General features: G+C 42.7%; 1 protein-coding gene across 1 annotated transcript in view; it reads left to right on the top strand.

Annotated features, from left to right (window-relative positions):
• Positions 1-18,293, top strand: part of LOC308335948 (phospholipid-transporting ATPase ABCA1) — a gene marked incomplete at both ends in the record, with an annotated part of 174,589 nt that overhangs the window by 116,004 nt on the left and 40,292 nt on the right. Inside the window, 5 exon segments of the mRNA XM_080793173.1 lie at positions 2,431-2,608; positions 4,777-4,892; positions 5,943-6,087; positions 15,391-15,514; positions 17,605-17,734. Of these exon segments, the coding sequence (XP_080649299.1) occupies positions 2,431-2,608; positions 4,777-4,892; positions 5,943-6,087; positions 15,391-15,514; positions 17,605-17,734 (693 nt within the window).

Raw genomic sequence — 18,293 nt, 5'->3', positions numbered from 1 at the left:
CACTCAGGAATCAGGAATTCAATGTGGCTGTGGTTGTGCCCCTGCGAGAGTCATACATCATAGACACATCACAGATGACTGACATCTCATAGGTGACATCAGTCGTCTTCCGATTGGTCAACTGCCTTTTGTGGGGTAGCACAGAACATGTATAAAGACCTCTGTAACGAGTTGACGTAAGCACATTTCCCTCCACATTAAATCAAGCTGAGTCCAGTTGAGCCGTCTTTACCACCGTCATGTTCAGAGCCGTCGTCCGGCTCTCTGTCCAGTGTGTAACGCGTGTGCAGCCCGGGTGTCGTCAGGCTCCAGTTCCAGCGGCCCTGAGGTGTTACTCGCACGGGAAGCAGGAGACGGACGAAGAGTTTGACTCCCGCTGGGTAACCTATTTCAACCAGCCCAACATTGACACTTGGGAACTGAGAAAAGGGATGAACACGTTGATCGGTTACGATCTGGTACCTGAACCAAATGTTATCGAGGCGGCACTTAGAGCTTGTCGGAAGTTGGATGACTTGGCCAGTGCTATTCGAATCTTGGAAGCTGTCAAGGACAAGTCGGGCCCCCACAAAGACACCATCTACCCATACCTGATTCAGGAACTGCGGCCGACACTAGATGAACTCGGAATCTCCACCCCTGAAGAACTGGGCATTGACAAACCTCCGTCCCCCTTCTAAAGCAGGAAAAAAATAGTTATTTTTTGTTGTTTTTTTTTGCAATTGAATGGCTGGAAAATGGAAATTAAGAGTTTAAATAGTATGTGATGCATGCACAAACTTTCCTTAATGATTTTATCTGGTTTCAGTATTCATTTGACATATTTCTTCTCTATTATTAATGGAATAATAGTGGAACAGCCCGTGGGAACAGCCTTCCTATGGATTTGAGAGTACAGCAGACCCTGGACTCTATTAAAACAGGCCTGAATATTGAATATTTTTATTTTGGAATTGTGTGTTGAACTGTTGTGTGACCGATGTCATCAATGTCCTCTTGCTTGACTTGCTTGACGTTTTTAGTGGCACTTTCAGAATGTGGCAGCCAAGTCTATGGACTTTTAACACCTTCAGACCGTACGACGTGTGGAAATGTCATAGCTAAGCCAACCGATAAATTGCGACGACGTGCTTTTTCATTGATTGGGGGGAAAAAATATTCATTTTTGGTTGGCCTGTCCTTCTGCAATAGTACTCCTTGCTTTTCTCGCATGTGCGCAGCCGTTCTCTTCCTTGTTTAGCGCTCAGAAATAAATGCTCACCGCACGTAATCTATGGAGCTCTCCGTGGTTTTGACCAGATGGCTATACTTCTGTTCTGTCGTCATTTCTGACTTCAACATGCCAGAATATTAACGCTTCTTATTTGACCAAGATTGGCTCTGTGCTTGGACCGCTCTTTTTTCCCCCTTGCTGATCTTCAAGTTCACAACGCAGTGCAATCCGTTTTGAGCTTGTAGATGCTCCTTGTGGTTGAATGCTCTCCCATATTACTCCCCTAACTCATATAATGGAGTGCAGAGAAGATGATTGAATGATTCGTTAAAAGAGATTACACAGAGTTAATTTATGTAATTTATGTAAAACTTGCAAGGGAGCTTATGATTAATTTGTTCTCAAAAATACTTCTCTTTGATTGTTTGCAAGTGTTTGAATCGCCAACTAATTCAACTCATTAAGTATCATTGCTACAGTACCAAGCTACATGGACGGACACATCAATCTTTGTGACAACATTGTTTACAGTTAGTGCCTCACCCTTGTGAAAATGGAAGAAGAATTGTGCTAGCCAAAGTTAAAAGCTACTATTTTCAGTTCCGCCAAAGCTATTTCTTGACTTGAAAAAATAATTTCATGGTGTGTTAGGCTACGAGTTTAGATGGAAAAGTTATACTTTTACTCTGCACAACTTGCTCTCGGTGCAACCCTTTCAACCATGCATTCTCTGACTTATTGACATACCGTAATCTGTGTTGGGTTTAAATGTCTTTCTGGCCTTCATTTCTTTATTTTTAGCAGAGCAACAACTGTGGTATGAGTGCCTAGTGTAGTGTGCAACAAACTTGATTTTTCTCTCAAGGAAGTCTGTTTCCTCTTTGAAATAACCTCTGTATTTCATACTAAAACATGTCATGTCTAACTCATGAGTCCTATGAATTTACCATGTAATTGGGTTTGCCTCAAACATGATGTCCTGTCAAACAATTCAGTGCTGTCGAGGCGAAATGGGACATAAAATCAATTATTGTCATTTGGCCGGATCAAATCAAGAAACATTAGCTGAGAGGCAAAATTAATCTCTAGAAAGCAGTCGTGAAAGTACTGTAACGTTCTGTCTCCGTACATACATTTGCTGTCCTATTGCAATGCTCTGAAACACCCTGATAGTGATAGTTCTAACTTCTTGCCCTCTGTGCTCTGTCTAATCGCAGGCTCACGACATCCTCAGACGTGGTGGTGTCCATCTGCGTGATCTTTGCCATGTCATTCATCCCTGCCAGCTTCGTCGTCTTCCTCATCCAGGAGAGAGTGAACAAAGCCAAGCACTTGCAGTTCGTCAGCGGTGTCAACCTGACCGTCTACTGGGTAGCTAACTTTGCCTGGGATGTGGTAGGTACCTCCATCAGACAGCCATGTCACCTTCTTAATTGAGTCTCGGCCCAGGGGTACACGGCTCTGCACTCTCACATTATTACCTGCTGTTTTGCCTGGTGCAGAGCGGGAGACTCTTTGAAATAAAGCAGTGCATGCCAAAAGGTTAGGACCATGTGGAGGATGTGCGTTGGCATGAAGTATTCATGAAAAAGTTGAAAATGAAGTATTGCTTGCTTACTTACCTTGCATACGTTTTTTTTGTCATAGCCTGACTGTACATCTTTGCACATTTATAACCTGAATCTAATGCATCTGCTCATTTGAGGGCAAGCTCTCGAGACACGGAACATTTTTTATATCCTACTCACAATAAGACAATAGTATTCAGCAGAAAAAACGTAACGTTAAGTGGCCCTTTACATTTCCAGATCCAGAATGAATGAATGAAGAACACTACTTTTTGCAGCAAAGTAGTGTATCTCTTTTTCCCAATCCAATAACACTTACTTACAATACATTCAATTCAAATGTGGCTCAAGTGGACAATTTATTTTAAGGTTTATTATAAAGTATTATAAGGTTCTTAACTTCTTACCTCAGCCTCAGCACAGTAAGCATTTAGGATAGAAAAGGTTTGACCCTCTCTATTCTGCCTCTGATTGGGTTAGGTTTGGCATGAGGAGTGATGATTTTAATAGGGTAGATAGCATACATTTATCACAGTACGCCAATCTGAAGCAGAGTTGGTCCTGCCTTCGCCATCCTGGCTAAAAACACCTGTGTGATAATGGTAGTTATCTTGTCACAGCACCACCAATATAATGTGTACAATACATTAATACACTAATGCATTAATACACTAACACTTTCCCTAGTACCTAAATACTTTTATAATGCAGTAACTGGTCAGTTACTTTTTGAGAGCAATATCCAGTAACTGTAACACACTTTCAGTTACTTGGACAACTCTGGTCACTTTGCCCTAGTTTTCTTTTCTTTTCTTTTCTAAGTAAATTAATCTTGAACTCTCTTGGAGATATTTTACAGCTTGGGTTGTATTGAAGGAATAATTCAGATCCATTAATGGTGCTAAATGCATGCTGGGGTCTCGATGCCTTTTGGGAAAACCGTGTACTTAAGTAGATGTTATTGGCTGACACACAATATCGACACCGGCTGCTGCCATTGGTTATGCTCAACGAGATAACTAGCGACAAACTGGGGAAGTGTTGTAGTGGTACATTGGCAGTTGCCTTAAGGCCAAATGAGAGTAAACAGATTATCATGAAACTGTGGAAGGGGATTTGCGTCTGGGCAGCTCCACCATTATGGCAGACAAATACTGACTGAGCGGAAGAGAAATGTCATTATACGGGCAGTCGAAAGTAAAGGTTTTAGCCTGGAGCTATCTGCATTACCATAATATCCTCCAAACACAATGCTCTTCTACGGAAAGCCACACTGTTGAAGGAATATATGTCTGAATGGGACAGAGAGCTAAATTCTAATATTTTTAGCGGAATCATTTTCACTTTTGGCTTTTTGATGTGTCATCTGTGACAGCTATATGAAGTCTATTATAATTTTTCGCACAGTAAGTTGATGTAATGTTAATGGAGCAGTCAAAGGATGAGATGAGAGGATGAGAAAACATAATAGACATTCAGCATTCAATAAAATACCAATTTAGAATGCCTTTAAATCTACAACTCATACTTTCCTTTTGCAATTGTAGTGTTTTTTTGTTTCATTTTTTTTTTAATTCTAACCGTTTTGGATCATGGATCACTACATCATAAGCTCTTTATTTTCCCCACAACTTATTATCGGTCCCTTAGCGGCTTCGACTTGACAAAACCGTTGTTCAGTTGTTCCTTCTAGGGTGTCACAGACAGGCAATTTGCCTCCGACAGAGGAGGATTGGATTGCTTGGTTGTTACTTGAATTATTTGGAAATGAAAAGAGGAATATATGGATGTTAATTAAAAAGTCATCCATAGTATTCATAGTTCCGTGTCACTTCGTGCATTTGTTTGAAAAGATAATGTGCAGAGCGGTATTTGTCTTGTCAGTAATGCCGAGTATGGCAATGTATTAATTGTCCATTGCACTGGCACTGACCTCTACTGTACTTACTGTACCTCAAATGTGTTTTTGTTTCTGTTTAATCTTTTTCCTGGCAGTGTAACTACGTCGTCCCGTGTTTGATTGTGATCGTGATTTTCCTCTGTTTCCAACAAAAAGCCTACGTCTCTCCTCCAAACCTGCCAGCATTGATTCTGCTGCTCATCATGTATGGGTAAGTCATTTCATGACACTTTAAACCCGGTTTACCTCTTTTGGTCATGTCATGGTAGGGAAATATTGTAGCCTACAATATGTACAGTAATGGCAGAAATAGCAGATCTACAGGCTTACAATCGTCGTGATGCGATGCACTGATGTGAGCTTTTTCCTTTTTTGAAATCGTCAATTGTCTTCACATTCCATGAAATATAGGCTGCAGACAATGAGAACTATTCAGCATAACTTTCATAATTGTATTTGTCACAAGTTCTTTTGCAAATTAACGTTAAACGTCCTACAGACTACCCGGTAGGCATAGAAACTAATACAGTGGTGTGCTTTTGCTACAATTATTAGCAATATACTCTCACTCATAAATTGCTATTCAGTCATAATTCATTTCCTAGACTAGACTACAATATAGGGGTGATCAGGTCCAGAGCCCGGGCAGATGCTTTTGTGCTGGTTCTGGACAACCGGCTATCCGACGGACTCGACACCGGGCACTGCACTCGAATTTGAAGTCGGGGCGCGAACGGTTCTCAAGTTACGTGGATTACAGACACATACACACGTACGTACAGAGACTTGGCGCATTTATAGGTACTAGAGTGGTGCCCGTTGGAGCCTCTACAGCGGTGCCCGTTGGACACTGGACACTGGAACGATGCAAGTTGGAAATGCGTGCCCCACCCAGATATTATGTCTGTGTCCCTTTTATGCCCATATATGGATTTCTTTGCAAGGCATGCCTAAATATGGAGTCTATGCAGACGTCAGAATGATGTCAGAACAGGCCAGCTCCATATATGGATAATGGGCGACACCCTACCCAAAACCCAACCCTAAACCTAACCTCACAGGAAGCCACAGGTTAGTTCTAACCTGCCACGGGTTAGTCGTAACCTGCCGCACATGTCAGGAGCCACGTGTGCGTTTTCACCCGGCCACATGTTAGTTGTAAGCGGCCGTGCATGTCGGGAGTGACGGTTAGACATACCGACAGTCCCACAGGCATTCGTCTGACATCACCAACGTACTGTATGCACACCGTTGCTTGCAGGTGGGCCATTATACCGATGATGTACCCAGCGTCGTTCCTCTTCAGTGTGCCCAGCACGGCCTACGTGGTGCTGACCTGCATCAACATCTTCATCGGGATCAACGGCAGCGTGGCCACCTTCGTCATGGAGATGTTTGAGGATGACGTAGGTGACATACTCAATACACAATGACTGACACAATTATAATATCCTAGGGATTGGACAGGCTCACAGTGCAGATTATATGCACAGCGGGTACACACACACGCGAGTACACGCACACACCTTAACCATAGCTATAGTGTGACTGATCTAACCCTAATCGGCTCGGTCGAGAGCTGGCTTAACCCTCGGATCCTAACCAGCGGTGTAGTGCTATCTTTTTAGTCCCAGAGTATGTCACCATCGCAGTCAGTGCATAGAGGTAGCCAATTACTGCTGCAGAGTTTTCAAAACTGAATTCAATGTATCACTTCAGCACTCAACAGAGAATTCTATATGGAGATTGCCTAACTGCAACAAAGTACAAAAGATCATCAATTACAGCACATGCATGCATTATTAGGCTATATCAAAACCATAAATCATATATTAACCTACAAAAAGGCATACAATTATGTCACATTTTTAACTTGAAGCATTTAAAACAAGCATTTTCTTTTTAATGCAATGTGTTACGAACGAGCACACTATAATTGTGCCAGTTTCTAGTCCAATGCCTTTCATTGGACAACCTATGACAGAATTTTGCTAGTCAGATAAATTACTCTTGACAAAGCCACAGTTTATTCCCAGCTCAGCTCCAGTCTTTCTCAAATATTTTCATGTCAAGGATGCTGTCGAGTTCTTTTTGGCTTGTTTTCCTAGACCTAGCCTCTTGTTTCTCTCACAAAATCTGGCAACACGCTTTCTCTCTCCTTTTAACTTTTTTGTACAACAAGTACATAGACATGTACTGTATACATATGTGACCCCTCCCAGTGGTTTGAGACACAAGTCGGGGCTAATGAAACTCCACAATTGACCAAAATACTATTTTTTGTGGTGGTTTTCTTTTTTTGCCACATTAACACAGTTGGAATGTGAAGGTTTTTATTCCAACAGATAGTCTTTTTAGTGTCATTAAATAGTTGCAATTACATTGCAAAAATGTCTCTGTATTTACAGTTTATTTGCACATTTTGGGGGTGTGAACACTTTGAAATCTTGTCAGGGCATTTTAAGTACTTTGGTTTTTTTGTTTAACAAGTTTAAAAGAGTCATATCTTCTGCAAATATGTTCCGATTTCATTGAACAATACATCATATGAAAGCTTAGATTTTGTAGTTTCATAATATGTAAAAAACTGAAATGACCATGGCCTACTTGTGTCTCAAACCACTGGATTCGGTCACATATATATACATGTACTTACCATACAAAAATCATTTTGAGACTGCCTCGTTTTCATGCTGATTTCCATAGCGCCAATAACATTCATCATTGATTTGATTTGATTTGGTCTCCCGCTGGCAGACCTGCTGTCAAACGTTGGCTTTCTTTCTTTCTTTCTTTCTTTCTGAAATGATCAAAGGTGTTTCTAAAGGACTGTATTATGCATGAAGAAAGGGTATGCCACTGGTAATTTATTAATGGACAACATGCGAGGTTGCACTAAAACTACCTTCCTGTGGGGGCTTCATGTGTCAATTAAGACATGAGGGGAAGGTGTTATAAAAGTTGACCTGTTTCTTTCAGAGTAATTTTAAACATGACGGGCAACCCAACGACCTCCGTATGCATGATTTCATGGCTGATTCCCACGGTCTGTTTCTAAGCTCACTGCTGGACTGCCGTATCTGTTCCTCCCTTTGCTACATCCTGTTAATACAATCTGACCTGAGATCAGATTCTAAAAATGTCTTCTACATCCTGACAGTTTTCTGAAAAAGCTATGTTTCTATGTCAGTCGTTTTTCGATTTTTCAAAAATAGCAGACCTACAAGCTCGTATGAGCTTGTAGATCTGCTATTTTTCAATAGCTAAACCATAATACGAGTAAGACGCGCGAACGCGGGAAGCGAACGCAGATCGTAAATTGCAATAACAATTAGAATAAATTGTGTCCATATATGGGCACAAAAGGGTCCAGGTCAGGTCCACAACAAACAAATCACTGGCCCCTTTTGTGCCCATATATGGAGCTGAGTGGACCTGGCCCCTTTTGTGCCCATATATGGAGCTGAGTGATTGCTGATGCAACACACTCCATATTTGGATAGCGGGACAGACACACAGACAGACAGACACACACACAGACAGACAGACATGATCTGCTAGGTCTCATAGTAAGTGCTCCCTGCGTTCGCAATCACTGCGTTCGCAATAATGCTAACACCAAAAGGGGTTCCCGCCGAAAATGGGTTAATACAATAATAAGGCACAAACTCATCTTATACTCTTAGGCAGTGGTGGGAAAAGTACTCACATTTTTTAAGTAAAAGTAAAGTACAAAAGTATTAGTATCAAAATGTACTCAAAGTTCCAAAAGTATAAAGTAATCTTTATGCAGAATGTTTAAACGAATGTTTAAATGTTTCATTTCAAGTTTTCAAATGTATACAAATCTTTAAAAAATGGCCTATCTACAAGCTCACAATGCGACGCATTGTGAGCTTGTAGATCGGCTATTTTCAAAAGGCCAAAATGTATATAGGGCTGAAGTGGTTAATGCATGTTTTGTAATAATAATGAAAATCTACAAAGTAACTACTAACTAAAGCTGTCAAATAAATGTAGTATTACATTCCATGCCCACTATATTATTGATCAGAATATGCGATTTAGGTTGAAAATCAGGCCGTTCAGCTGTGCCACTTTCTGCTCAGGCAGTCTAGAAAGCGTCTGAAAGCTCAATTTCAGCCGTGCCATTTTCCTGACTTCCTTCTCATGTCATCTCTCCAGACTCCTGCACTGTTAACAGCAGTTTAAACAGATACAATTCAGAGCGAACCGACAACTTTGTTCTGTTATATATTTTCAAGCACGGAATGAAACCAGAGCCCCGATGGGCACAGCGGCACCATTTCTCCAAAGAAAGTCGGGGGAAAAAGCACAAAATCACGGGTGTGAGAAAACAGCAGAGCGGCAACGCGGAGAGATGTCCCAGTTTTATCTGGAGACGAGCAGGAGGCTGTGAGGATCCCCCTTAGGAGTGTCCAGCTCCCTGTGGATGGCACCACTCCCAGCCTGCCTTGTATGCATGAGATGGTGTCTGAGTCAATACCTCCACGGTGTGCCACTCAGACTAAACCACAGGAACCTATAGACCTGCCACGATAGAGGCGTGGGAGGTGCGCGTGAGAGTGCAGCATGCGCGTGCACAGGTTCGGCAGTAGTGGTACAGCATTTGTCTTGTGTTCTCAACTGATATATATAGTGCCTGTGTAATTTCAGTATACTCTAGTGCGTGTGTGTGCGTGCGTGTGCGTGCGCGCGCGCGTGTGTGTGTGTGTATGCGCGCACGTTCAAGCAAAAACAAGGTACAGTACACTGTACAAAAAACTGTGATTTAGCTTTAAACAGTAGCCTTACGCTGTCATTTCTCATAACAGCAGCCAAACTTGACAGTCTTTAGATTACAATTAATGTAATTTTTGCAGTATTTCAATTCATTTGGGATGGCGAGGCCTATAACTTTCCCCGCTCAGTTTCAAGCCCACTACCCTGAGCCAAGCTTAATGAGACAACCGCACCAGGAACCCAGCTCATTAACAAGTGTGCTGAAGGATAGTATATCAAACATGAATGCATTGCCAAAGAAATCATCCCAGAGTTCCAGAGAACTGGCTACTGTACGTATAAATGCCAAATGCTATGTTTTCCCCGTTTCTCTCTCCTCTCGTTGTGATTCCCAGTGGTTCGAAAAGAGACAACGCTCGGGGAATAAGAACAAGCGGGGGATATGGGTCAGAAAAAGAGCCTTAGAGACTATAGCTCTCCCCTTTCACTACCGTTTGAAAATGATTTATGGTCATGTACCACAAAGTTACAGGGAGAAAATTGTCAAGCTTTTCATCATTGCCTTAAGAACCTGTTGTATGTGATGAACACCCAAACCAAGAGAAGATGTGTTATGTTGTGTATTGATCTCGAATTAGGTCTTTATTCTTTCACATCCGTCTCCAAGACAGATGCGGGCCTTAATCAGGCTTTATTTATTAGTGTCTGTCCACCTTAGTTGCAGTTATGTGCTCTGCATGTGAATAAACTTATTTTCACTTGAGGAATACCTTAAATACTTAAGGAATATATATACCTCACCCCAAAAAAATTACTTCATATTGATTACTCACCCCACAAAGTGGAGTTTCTTTTTGTTTTTGTCTCATTCCTGGGCCAATAGTCCAATCCTAAATTAAGTTAATAGTTAAGTTAATAGTATACCAAACTTAATGAGAGCAATACTGCCTTTAAAACATTCTCTTTGATTCTGGATCATCAGTAGGCCTCTCAGAGATTGCATTGTGAGAGTTGTTTATATTATTATTTCATATAGTTTTGCATTGGTCTCCCACCACAGCAGCATCAGCAAATATTTAATTATTGGCCCAGGAATGTGCAAAAAAGAAAAGGCTTCATGGCGTGAATAATTGATAGAAAATAAGTCATTCTTTCGGTGAAGTTTTCCTTTCCTATACAGTATAGGCACATTGATAGGAGATCAACTTTAGTTGTGAATTTATAGTTGCACATCTGTGTGCACTGTGCAATTAAGTGTTGAATGGAGTGTGTATGAAGATACTAGTATCGATTTAACTCAGTGCTGCATATCTGAAAGGAGGAACTAGTCCGCACACCGTTCTTAAGCTCCCGGTAGTTTATCAGGAATCAATGGCCAGGAATCAGCGTTTCGACCCCTCCGGGTCTTCATCAGGAATGAGTATACAACAAAGTATAGGCGTGTTTTATATACAAGTCGACAAGCTGTCTTTGCAATGACAGTAATCAGAGTAGTCAAATGACACACCCACCACATCTACTGACATACAAGCCAGTGTTTCCCAACCTGTGTGTCGCGGAGCTTTGGTGTGCCGTTTGATGTGTCCAGGTGTTCCGCCTGATTTGACCGAAATTAACACTATCCCTCCCCCGAAAGCAATGGCTACTGAGCTGCGACAACAACAACGGCAGAAAAGTATACTTTCTATTGACACAACCCGTCTTTTTATTGGTGAGTAGGTCAAACGTTCGTGAGATTTCCACAAAAGAGGAGAGGCTGGTCTGATTTCGATTTGAGATTTAATACTGATAGTCACATACCGTACTGTAGCCTTACTGCAGGGCAGAATCGAAGCAGTAGAAGGCTATGGACCAGAGCTACTTAACCCCTAACATCCCATGAGCAGGTTGGTACCTTGCAGTGTGAATGTAATGCACATTGTGAATGTAAGCACCTTGGATACATTTGGTGCTATTTAAATGTACTATTTAGGCCTACTGATCATCTGCTCTCACATATACTTTAGCTCTTGAATGTTAAACATTCTCTGCCAATAAAAAGCAGATGCAAATTAGCCCAGACGATATCAAAGGAATCTTGTGGTGGAGACGACGGTAAATAAAAGAGACAGATTGCCGGTGGGTCTCAAAGATGCGCCGAGAGGATGGAAGAATAATCAAAACGTTATTTCAAAAAGGCATTAATTACTAACAAAGGGAGTCTACCGACGCGCCTCAGGTCTGAAACGGCTTCACAGGTACAAGGACATGAATTGCATAAGGTTGCATGTTTCATGACTGATGAAGACCGCAAGGTCAAAACGTTAGTCTTTGTATACTTTAGCACCTAATAAAAGGCTCTAAATGTCCGTGCTGCTCCAGTCTCTTCTCCTTATGCAGGCAATAATTACTATAAGAACTCAATGATAACCTTGAAACTCACACAACATTCTATGCACATCGGCAATTTGTCCAACTCTCTTCTAAACTATCTGGCATCTGTATATAATATAGAATGTACAATACCACTTTGTTGTGCCTGTGTCCCAGATGACTGCTGTTATGGTACACAGATACACATACTTGATGTTTCCCCACATCCTACTTGGTGTTTCGGTTCTCAGAAACCGTCCCATCGAATCCATATGACCTGGACCTGCACAGGTCCAGGTCATATGGATCACACGCAACGTTTGAAGCCCCTGGGTTGAGTGCCGCCGGGACAGTCAGACAAACAGACACAGGTTACTTCATGAATGATTAATAATAAACATATTATAAAAAATATATGTAACTATAGCAGCATTAAGTATCCAACGAGACATTGGGACCATGGGGTCAGCATCACTGACCTTATATTCTGTTTCATTCATCAATTATTTATTATTATTGAGCTGGTTGAGGGCTCAAGTAATGCATTGCAATGTAACAATGCATTCCTTCAATACATGTTACAAGATTCTTGTAAAACAAAATGAAAATATCCAACATTAGGATGAGGTAAAGCATAGTACTTAACATCAGCAAGACTGTACATGTTACTAACAAGACTCTGTATGAGGGATTCCCATGGGTGAGCCAGAAAATAGCAGCCAGGAGAATGAGACTAGCAGGACACTGCCAAAGGCATCAAGAACTGCCAGCCAGCAAACTGGTGCTGTGGGAACCAAGAGCGATGCAGGAGTGCAAAGTACCAACGAACTGCCCAGATGTATGGAGAACCGGGATGACTGGAAACGACGATGGAGGGCTCGTCTGAGGACGACCTAGAGAGAGAGAGAGAAAGCATAGTAGCATGACTAAAAAAGACATCACATGGATGCACCTGGGACGTATCCTCAGTTATGTATCCTGAGGTCAACGGGGTTTCGGGTCTACCAACATCATACCCCTCACTCAGGCGACCCAGCCGGGGTGATCAAGTCCCGACTTACGTCCCAGTAGCTACCCTCAATCAGTCCCACTAGGTCAAAACCAGGGCCACACAATCCGTTGGAACTACTCAAGAACTACTCTGCCAGGGCTGGACCTCCCAGCCCTGGCTTCTGGCGCATGGAAGGACTAGGCTCTGTGGGTTGACTCCTGTCCGGGACCTTCCTACGCACCAGAGTCCCAGCACCAGACACTTCATTCAGTTGTGGTGGGCAATGGTTCCGCATACTCCACCCGAGCGAGAAGGTGGTGCTGCGGGCTCTGCTTGCTGCTTGAATGGCCCTCCTAAAGGCCTCACCGAGGGTTTGTTGGGCTTCCTCCTCACGGAGGACACAGGCTGGGGCGCCACTAACCCATACTGCTCAGTCGCCCGGTGACCCGGGTGCTGTCTACATTCCGGCTGTCACCCGTCTCTCCGGTGGTCACCAGACTATACCTGATTGTCACATAGCCTATTCCTATGAGTCACTATAAATAGAAGAACTACTGTATAACAAAAGAATAATACATCGCATACGCATACAGTAGCACATTGGCATACAACTGATAAAATCTGTATTTAGTTTTAGAGAGAGAGAAAAAAATAGCATGCCGACATGTCTTTATACTAACTGAGATGTTTTAACCCATTCTGACCTGAGATCAGATTCTAAAAACGTCTTCTACGTCGCTCTTCGATTTTTCAAAAATAGCAGACCTACAAGCTCGTAGCGCGCCGTTCAGAATGGGTTAAAGTGGCCAGCAATTTGTCAAGCAATTCCTGAAACGTGACGGCTTACATGGTAGTGGAATTTGTCCCAATCGTCCAATATGGGCTTATACCGTCGTTCAAACTAGTAAATCACAGGGTAAATTACACGTGTCTATGAATAAATTTGATGACAGTGAGAGGAGTCATAACTCTAGCATACAGCTTTAGAAAAAATAAAATTATATAAATCTACCGCACCATCCCAACCAGCTCTTCGCTCTGGGTCTTGCAAAAAGGGAAATGATAAATTTATAGTTTCCTTCCATGTATGCGAGAGCTTTGAAGACTGCAGTGAGATGAGGTGCTATGCATAATGCATGAACATGCTTTTGAACGCCATGCTGGCTGAGCAAGAAGTGGCATTATTATATCCTCTGTCTCTGTCCCAGCACCCCGCCCCCCTCTCTGTCTCTCTCATTCTCTCTTTCTCCATCTTGCTTATTCTGTCACTCTACTTTCTTTCAGCTCCCCCCCCCCCCTGTCTCCTATATTGTCTTCCTCCTTGCTTCTGACACTAATAGAAAGGTGTTGGTGGTGTAGTCGGTGGAAGACTCTTCCATTGTGTCTTCATTTAATTAATTAGTGCTTGTGGGTTTTAACAAGCCGCCATTCAGCCGCACAGCCTTGGGTGTAACGAGAAAGAGAGACGTGGCCTTCAGGGGATAAAGGGAGGAGGGGGGTAAATCTGGAAGTGCCCAAACACAATCACACTTACATGAGTAATTAAGCAGTCATGAAACACGACGTTGCGTGTGTCTAATGCAATATGGATTTGTCTGAGCGTCCATCTGCATATAGATGCTGTGTATGAATTATAAACCGAGGAGAATACATGGAGTAACATGTTTTAGTTGTGTATCTGTATATACAGTATACCAGTAGGCTATACATAGGCTACCTTTGTATGCTCTACTCAATGTCTGTCTGAGCAGAACCTCTACAGTTTGCACCCGCGCATGTATGTGTGTGTGTGTGCGCGCGCATCCTCTCACTTCAGTGTGTTGCCGTACGCTTGATTGACTTCAGTAAAGGAACACTTCAAGGTGCTAGATGTGCGTGTCCTTCAGTGCAACACAAAGCTGCACAGCATGCTCCTCCACTGATGAAAGTGGAGCGGAGAATGTTCGTTAACCCATTTTGACCTGACGTCGAAATTATTATTATTTTTTTTTTTTATGTATTTCTTTCTGAAAAACCTCATGTTTCTATATCTGTGGTTCTCAATATTTCATGTCAAGGACTCTCAAACATATATGAAATTGGCCGCTGACCCCCATCTGAAAATGTGTTGTTTCAGGGACCACCTCCCAGAAGCAAAGATTTGAGTTAAAAACGTTGGCTCTGAAAGAGTATAATATATTCAAAGATTTGTGCCACATTTTCACGATTTTTCAAAAATAGCAGACCTACAAGCTTGTAGCGTGCCACTCGGTGGTGTGCTATGAGCTTGTAGATCTGCTATTTTTCAATAGCTAAATCATAACCTAATGTTTACAACATTAGCCCACAATGGCTTAATTACCCGCTACCCACGTCACATCAATGCCACAAGCCCCTTTTACCCAATATATACTCTAAGCTTTTACCTCCCTCCAGCCCAGGCTCTGCTGATTTCCCGGAAGCCCACTGACATATTTGTGTCTCCACAGGCCAACTCCCGCTCACGCGTGCATGGTCCCTCTGTTGTTGTTGCTGCAAGGTTTAACGATGGAATTCATTATGTGTATGGTTCTGTTTGTTTTTTGAAGGTTTCTTAAAAGCCACTGTGTGTGTGTGTGTGTGTGTGTGTGTTCTCTTTCAACAGAACATTGCACACATCAATGACATAGTGAAGCAAGTGCTGCTAATCTTCCCACATTTCTGTCTGGGAAGAGGGCTCATCGACATGGCCAAGAACCAGGCCATGGCCACACTGTTCGCGGGTTTTGGTAAGATCCTCCCACCTCCATCACAGCGCAACATGAACGAAATGCGGCGGGACAATGTGTTAGTCCACCTCGCTGTCCAATTTCAATCAATTCAAACTTTATTCAAGACACTCACAGGGGGGTCCATAGGGCGGAACACATAAAACACAAAAGTAGACAAACTATAAATAAACAAAGCATAAACAAACAGGGGGGACTTATCTCTGTACATACAGGCTAGAACGCCAGTGGCTCCACAGCTTAGATGATGGCTGTCAGGTTCAAGTTGGGCTGTCGTGTTAAAATACTTTGCAATGCGTTGCAAATTACGGCAGTATTGAGGTCTGATTTAAATCCACCTCGTTTCAAGCACGCCAACGTAACTAGATCTCCCTTGGCATGTGTTTTGTTTTTGGTCTGTCTTTACCATCATATTACGCCTTCTCAACTCTTTGCTGTACTCCAGTGAAGCACAGATGGAAAAAAAATATAATCCGAAGCACAAAAATCTGTGTTTGATCAATGAAGTCTCTGTTTAAATTTTTGCATTTCGCATTTGGTACTAGACAATGATGGCTTCAATATCTTTAACGCCAACGGAGAGCAGCCTTTGGGACATCGCTGTAATTATCATATGAAATATTTCTCTTGAAAAGATGCATTGGTGTGAACTGAAGCAATGAGTTATTCATTCAGAAGTGGCATTTTGAAACTTAAAGCGGACATTTCAAATGGCTATTTGGCGTGCACCAGCTGTCCTGTTACCATAGAGCCCCGTTAGAGCCCCACCCTCCCCACACCCCACACTCTAAAAGTGACCATAGACTACTGAAGTCCTGACCTCAATGCCACTAGATGGCGCTATTCCCCTGGTTTGTATTTTTGTTTTTGTATCGTAATCCCCATAGGGGTGATTTTAGATCGCCTCATATAAGGATTGTGTTAGAAAAAATAAACAAATCACCCTGGCAATTTTACAAATAATGATGTTTTATTATATATTAGTTTTTGTATAATATTGCAATAACAATGTGGGGCTGTCACAAAATCCCTTGGCACACCAGTGTGCCTTGGAACACTTCATGTTCTCTACTGTGAGCTTTGCTCGTATTACGTACACCCTTAAAAGGCACTCAAAGCTCATTCCTCTCCATTAAACCGACCCCATGCCATCTCATTATGAAGAAGCGGCATTGACTCCCTCTGGAAAGAGGCACATTTGACCGGAAACAAGCCTCTCAGCCTTCCTCTGCAGTGTTAAATATAGACCGCGAGGTGAGTGATGTGAGGTGAACGTGCGGGATCAAGAGGAAGAGAGACACATGAAAAGAGGCAAGAGAAAGAGAGAAGTCTTATCTGTGGAGAGAGATGTAGCAGGAAATAGCGTTTTTTAAGGCATCATTTGCAGTGTAGCAGCGGAGGGCATGAAGAGAAAAGCAATTGCAACATGAGGGGCTATTTACCGGGAGAGCTAGACTGAAAGCACTTTCATCTTCCTTGTTTACTCACCCCCTTAGCTCTAGGGCTGTAGAGACTGAAACACATGCAGACACAAGGCCTCGAGGAAGTCAGGCAGAGTTTAACTTACATGTTCATTATCTTAGAAAAGACTTCAGCACCGAATTTGCAGGTTTTCTAAGCCTTTCCTTCAGATGCCATAGTTGACAGCAATTTGTGGCATTTCTAAAGTTCTAACCGGTGGGCTTTCACAAAGTAATGTCACCCAGCAAACCTTGATAAAAATCAACTTTAATGTCGACGTGTGTGTGTGTGTGTGTGTGTGTGTGTGTGTGTGTGTGTGTGTGTGTGTGTGTGTGTGTGTGTGTGTGTGTGTGTGTGTGTGTGTGTGTGTGTGTGTGTGTGTGTGTGTGTGTGTGTGTGTGTGTGCGATTCAATGTTATTCATCCTTCTGTCCTTTATGATGCCGTTACGTCTGCCTTTTTCCCGTACTTCTAGGGCTGCAATTATTTGTGCACAATATAGTTATATACAGTAGTAGATCTGCCATCTATGCACAATTTGTATTTAAAATCCATTATTTTTGTTAATAATAGATTGAATCAATTTGTTTGATTAACTGTTGCACACCTACTTCCCTCCTCCCGTTCCAGGGGAAGATCGCTTCGAGGATCCGCTCAGCTGGGAGATGGTCGGGAAGAACCTGTGTGCCATGTCTATCCAGGGGGCCGTCATGTTTGCTGTCACCCTGCTCATCCAGTATAAATTCTTCTGCAAACCCAGGTTTGAGCCCTCCGACACCCAGTCACTCACCGGGGGCTGTCTGCGAAGTTGTGCACAGCCATGACATTGAAATATCATAGTTTGTAAACTGACATCCGTCTGTGGACGGAATGGCTGGAGTGACGTACTGTGACAGGTCACTGTCGCCGGCTGAAAAGAGGGTTTCCTTTGCAGCGCCCAAACATCATTGTAGGTGCTAAACACACAGACGTCAAGCAGACACATGAGCTGTATGGGTACAGTGGTTCTCTAACCACTAACTTAGACCTACCGTAACTAGAGTTTGATGCCTGTTCCTGCTCTGCTTCAAATTGACTGTTATCTTAAAGTGACGCCAAGAGAGTTAAGACTTAGTGGCACGGTGGCACAGTCGGTAGTGCTGTCGCCTCACAGCTAGAAGGTCCTGGGTTCGATTCCCCGCTGTGGGAGCTGGGGGCGTGTTCTCTCCTCCGCCCATACCCGAGGCGTGGTTGGCGAAATGGCCTTTCTGTGTGGAGTCTGCATGTTCTCCCCATGTCCATGTCCAGTAATCCTGGTCTCTAAACTACCTCTCCCTGGC

Source organism: Protomyctophum bolini, assembly GCF_963924005.1.
Source record: "Protomyctophum bolini genome assembly, chromosome: 20".
NCBI classification, from domain to species: domain Eukaryota; kingdom Metazoa; phylum Chordata; class Actinopteri; order Myctophiformes; family Myctophidae; genus Protomyctophum; species Protomyctophum bolini.
The sequence above is the reverse complement of the archived record's forward strand: the minus strand, read 5'-3'. Positions and strand labels throughout refer to the sequence as shown.